At 41.4% G+C, this 6000-nt stretch overlaps 1 protein-coding gene across 1 annotated transcript in view; it reads right to left on the reverse strand.

The window, feature by feature from the left end:
* Positions 1-5997, reverse strand: part of SYN2 (synapsin II) — a gene marked incomplete at its 5' end in the record, with an annotated part of 182647 nt that extends 176650 nt beyond the window's left edge. Inside the window, one exon of the mRNA XM_029917895.1 lies at positions 5882-5997. Coding sequence (XP_029773755.1) covers positions 5882-5997 — 116 coding nt within the window. The remainder of the gene's footprint in view (positions 1-5881) is intronic.
* Between the last annotated feature and the right edge of the window lie 3 nt (positions 5998-6000).

Below are 6000 nucleotides of genomic sequence, written 5' to 3' on the forward strand. Positions count from 1 at the left end.
AGCCGTAACCTAGTATCTTTGGAGAAGGTATGTGGAGATTTGACCAGAGATACAAAGGAAAAGAATCTCAAAGTGAAAGGACCAGTTCAGTTGCCAAGACTCTGAGAATCACTATAAGAAAAACTCTTTGTGATGAAGGTCCTAAGACTTGGAATCATTTTCAGATGAGGATCCACAAGTAACTCATGGATTTTCACAGTCCTTCTGGGATTGTTAAACAAATTACCTCAGGGTACCTGGGTGGCTCAGTTGGCTGAGCGTCCAACTTCAGCTCAGGTTACAATCTCACAGCTCATGAGTTCAAGCCCCACATCAGGCTCTGTGCTGACAGCACAGAACCTGGAGCCTGCTTTAGATTCTGTGTCTCCATCTCTCTCTGCCCCTTCCCTATTTATGCTCGCTCTCTCTCTCTCAAAAAGTAAATTAACATTTTAAAAAATTAAAAAACACAAATTACCTCCATCAGTACTGAGCCAGGAGTGAAGGTTGAAGTCACCATTGCAGATGCTTAAATCAACCTTTTCAGTAAATTGTATCAGTTATCAAAAAAATAAATAAATAAACAGAGTAGAAAGAAATTTGAGTTGGAGTCAGATTATGTAAATTCTAGTCTTCATTCTCTAACTTCTTATTTGACTGTGGGCAAATCATTCTATTTCTCTACAGCTAGATGATCATTCAGGTTATTTTAAACTCAAATGCTATAATTATAAAAACAAAAAGTCCCTATCAGTCCTTCAAAGAATCAGGGATGGAGAAAAAAAGTTAGATAGGTAGAATGATAGTAAAACAGAGGGACAATGTGGTCTTGTGTTATAGTGGAGGGAGAAAGTTTAGTAGAGAGACTGAAGTTCTAGATTCTAGTTCTGGTTTTGCCATTAACTAATTAAATAACCTTGAACAAGTCACTTTTCCCTCTCCAGATCAAGATTTCTCCCATTTATAAAGTACCCATATGATCTTCCAGCTCTAATCATCTAGAATTCTAAGCTATATCCTGCTGTTATGAACAATGAAATTTTATAGAATCAGTATGTTTTATGTTCACAAGTCAGAAACAGGACACACAGACAAAATATATAGCAGACATAAGCCTCAAGCTTCATTTGAACTTTCTGCCCAAGTTCCAAATCAAGTATTTTTCTAGAGCCTCTCACAAGCACTAGTTCAGACTACTACACTTTGAATTCCCCTATTCTTAATGATATGTCCAAAGATGGACCATAAAAGAATTACAGTAGGTACTGCCTAGTAATGCATTAATCCAGTCTTTTCACTGTCTCTGTCTTTTCTAGCACTGTACTTTCCTTATAGTATCCACCCTCTGGACTGGGCCAAACTGATCTTTTTTGATTCGAATTCTTCAAGGTTCAATTCAAATATCAGTACTTCCATGAAGCATTCCCTTCCAACTTCTAGCCTGCACCCATTTTTCACTCTTTTAAACTTCCATAGTACTACACTGCTGTGGTAGAGATTCAATAATATTTGTAAAAAGCTTATTAGTACATTTAGCACATAGCAGTTGCTCAATAAATGACAGTAGTTGGTGTTGTTGCCACATCTTTAGCACTAATCACATACCCTTTAGTTCAGTGCATCTTAAATTTAATGTGCAGGTGAATCACTTAGAGATTTTATTCAAATAAATTATGATTCAGTAGGCGTGAGGACCTGATAATCTGTAGTTCAAAAAGCTCCTGGTTGATGTCAATGCTGTTGATCTGAGGACTATTATTCTTTGAATATAAGCAGTAGTTTTTAGTAAATTTTTTAAAAATGTATCTTATCTATCTACCTGGACAGAAAGATCTTAGAAGAGAGTTACTATGCCTCTTTTTCATAGAATATATACCCTATAGAGAGAAGATGCTCCATAAACACCTGTAGATTTACCATATCTGCAGTCTCTAGAACATCTAGATAGTCTCTAGAATGCCTGTGCTACACTGATTTTCAAATCAAACATTGAGATGCTAAGATGAAAAATTTCACTTGGTCACTGGAATTGAAATTGCTGAAAATGGAGTCAGGAAAATCTGAGAGAAAACTTACTTTTCACCAGTGAGAGTGTAATATGCAAAAAAAAAAAAACAAACCAACATATCCAAATGGACGTTTGTTCCTTATTTAAACACAAAGATCATCAGAGTTCAGTAAGTTTTTTTTATATTTTAAATTTATTTACTTATTATTTTTTTTTTACTTTTTTGAGAGAGAGAGAGAGAGCGAGCCTGAGCAGGGGATAGGAGCAGAGGGGAGGAGGGAGTCCGAGACAGACAGAGAAAAAAAGGAGAATATCTTAAGCAGGCTCCGGGGCACCTGGGTGGCTCAGTCGGTTAAGCCTCTGACTTCGGCTCAGGTCGGATCTCACGTTCGTGGGTTCGAGCCCCGTGTCAGGCTCTGTGCTGACAGCTAGCTCAGAGCCTGGAGCCTGCTTCTGATTCTGTGTCTCCTTCTCTCTCTGCCCCTCCCCCTCTCTTGCTCTGTCTCTCTGTATCAAAAATTTAAAAAAATAAAAACATTAAAAAAAAAAAAAGCAGGCTCCACACTAAGCACAAAGCCCACCTCAGGGTTCAACTCCACAATCCTGGGATCATGACCTGAGCTGAAATGAAGAGTCAGATGCTCAACTGACTGAGTCACCCACATGCCTCTAGAGTTCAGTCTTAACTGCACTTCAAATTTAGGTATGAACCTTAAAAGAAAACGTGCATTGTAGGCAATAAGTATATATTTTTAAAATATTAATAATAATTACTAATAAGGGATATAATGAGCTTGATTTCATTTTTTAGTGAAGCAGATAACATTTTTTCAACGTGCAATTAATCTAAAGATCTCTAGCAACCAATGAAAACACAGTCCTATCAAAAGAGACAGAAACATCCTCCAATTTTCCCATCAACCTAGTCAGTGGCAAAGTCCCCAACTTCCACTGCCCACAATTACACTGACAAAAATTAGAAGGAATCTGCTGTATATTAAGGTTGCTCTGAAAGGCTGCCTATTTTAAGCCCTTCTTTTAAAGTTCCAATTATTTAAATGCTTGTTAAAATCCTCTTTATTTTAGCATTCTATAATTCAGATGGGACTGATATTCTTCAATTCTCCTGGGAGGCTACACTCTGACTTCCTATTCAAGTATCAGGAAAATAATATTAGGCATATATGACGCCTGCTCACTGAATGCTATCTAGAAAGCTTAAACAGGAAAACAAATTTACTAAAATTTGCCTTTAGACCAAAAAGCACCTTGTTAAGTCACTGTGCTTGTCAAAAGCAGGCACCTGCTCCTTAACTTACAGAGAACTTTCAATAAAATCACTCGACAATATTTAACTGAGATGTTTTTAACAAATTTAGACATGCTAGAAGACAAAATCTGCAATCCTGAGAATTGCTATTAAACACAGAAACAGAGAAGCACCAAATGCTGTCAAGCACTCAACTCAAACTGGGTTTATGAGTTTTAATAAATCAATGTTATTACTTCAGAGAAAATCAGAAAACAGCTGGGAGTCAGCCCAGTGGCTTCTATTACTTCCATCAGAAGTCTAATCTCCAGGGCAAGGCAAATTCTCTGGTTCATGCCAGGCAGGCAGTCTTCCTAGAGAATAATAATACACAAAAAGAGTTTCAAATCTCCAGCCACCGAAGCAGTTAGTGGTAAACTCAAATCTACAGCAGCCACATCATACCCATACAAATGAGTATATTTCTACCTGTGGGCACCTAACTGGTGATTTAACCCAAACAAATGTCTTCAACAGGAAAGAAGATCAGGACAAGATATAGAGTGTCAGATTCTTTCATAAAATATGAAGCACCAATGTAATTTCCATTTTTTTCCCCTCCTTTTCCTGGTCTTTCTTCAAAACTCATCTTTTGTGAAGCTTTTCCTCCAAGCTTTCTGGCTCTCTAATTCACTCCATTTATTGAATGCCTAAAACATTAGTCTGAAATAATAATTCTAGATTCTTTTTTAACTGTTCTATGTTTCCATGTTGTCTTCCCAAATGTAAGTGTGAGTTCTCTATAAGGCCCCTAACAGGGCCTACCTTATAGAGGTAGCTCATTATTAACATTGCCAATAATATAATAATAAAATAGCAAGGGAACAGAGCATAGTGGGCTGGCACTGCTGGAGTCAAACGGGCCTAAGTTCAAATCCCAGGTCTACTATCTGCTGGCTCTATGACTTGGAACACATTATTCACTTTTTTGTAAGCCTCAGTTTTGTGGTAAGAATTTAATGAGATATATTAGAGCACTTAGTACAGGGTCTGACATATAACAGATGTTCAATAAAGCTGAGTTACCTACGCTTCTCACTTATTAAGCACTTGTTGATTTGAACTAGGAGTCATTCTCCTAGGGGGCTACCTATGGCACTGTCGTATACTAACTGTCCCCATACACTCTTGCACCTACCTTTGTCATTTCCTAACAAAGGTCCCTTAAGATTCTTTTACTCCGCTGTTCTGACAAAAGGCAACGACACAAGTCACCCAAATGACTATTCCCCGTCGTCAGTCCTACTAGGGGCCAGCGGCAGTGCATCTCCACATCTCCATCTCACTTCCATCACACCCACGCCAGCACTCCCTCCCTCCAAGTCTCCCAGTGAGAAAACGATGGAGGAAAGCAGCGAAGCAGCCAAAAGAGGAAATGGAGATAAACAGCTCTGTGGTCCCTCTGTGCCTCACTCCTGAGAGGAAGCACTTGGGTCCAGCCTCTAACCTCAACCCTTGTGAGAAGGAAAAAACAAACCCTTCCCATATTCCTGAGAAGAGAAGAAAAAAAGAAAAAGCAAGCAACCCCAGATTCCTCGTCTCCTCATTCCTCCAAGCCCCTCACCAATCAATTCCACCATCATCACCCACCCTACCCATCCCCTGGGCCACTTCCTGCCACATAAAATAGAACCTCTTTAAATTGATTTGTCTTAAGTGAACCTCATTCAGCTCTTACCAACTAGAGGTAACATTTCCTCCCCAGCCCTCACCATTCTAAGTTGAATGAATATCCCTTTAAAAAAAAAAAGAAAGAAAGAATTCTTGAAGTTGCTGTCTACTGCATTAAGGTACATCTCTTTTTATTTGTTTGTGCCCCTTTAATGAAGGATCCAGAATATTTTACCTCGGTCATCATCCTTCCAGCTGGAAAAAGCTACCACTTCCACAACCCCCTCACACACACGTATTTTTTCCTCAAACAAAAACAAACGGAAAAATAAAAGCCACTGATCCCCTCCCCGCTGCACAAAATACGAGGCTAATATTCTTAAACAGACTTCAGCCATGCTCCCTGGGAACAAGTCCATGTACACCTAGGCTACCACGTCTGTGCTCTGACCAATGTGGATGTCAATACGGATACAAGCCTCCGTCCAGTCAGAGGAAATCTGTCCCCGCCACCCTCTCCCCGCACAACACCCCTGTCCACCGAGAATTCGCCCCGGGCCTCGCGGTGTAGAGTCGCCGTTTTTGGCTTTGAATGTTTCCACCTGAGCTTTGACGTGCCTGGGCTGAAAGTCGGCTTCCTCTGCACCCCCCCTTCAAAAACAAACAAACAAACACAACTCTATTTGTTAAGATTCTTCCCTGTTGCATAAAGTAGCTCTTTTTATGTGTGACGGATTTGAGAGATCCGAGGACATATTTCACCTCAGGATTCACTTTGTCACCGCCGCCCTCCCCCCAATACTCACGCTCGTCCCCCCCTCTCCCCACTGCGGGACCATGCAGACCGGCCCCCCCCGACCTTCTCCGAGGTCAGACACGTTTCCTTGGCGCCCCGGGAGCGCCTTCCCCGCGGCCTCCACAGCTGCCCAGCAGGCCCCGGGAACCCCGAGCGGCGGCGGCGGGCGGGCACCTACCAGTCGGTGTGCGGCTCGTCGACGACCAGCAGCACCTTGGCCTTCCTGGCGGCGGCGGGCGCGGGAGCGGGCGCGTCCACCAGGCCCGCCGAGGCGGCCGTCTGCTTCACGGCTTGGGA

The sequence above is a fragment of the Suricata suricatta genome, chromosome 12, assembly GCF_006229205.1.
Source record: "Suricata suricatta isolate VVHF042 chromosome 12, meerkat_22Aug2017_6uvM2_HiC, whole genome shotgun sequence".
NCBI classification, from domain to species: Eukaryota; Metazoa; Chordata; class Mammalia; order Carnivora; family Herpestidae; genus Suricata; species Suricata suricatta.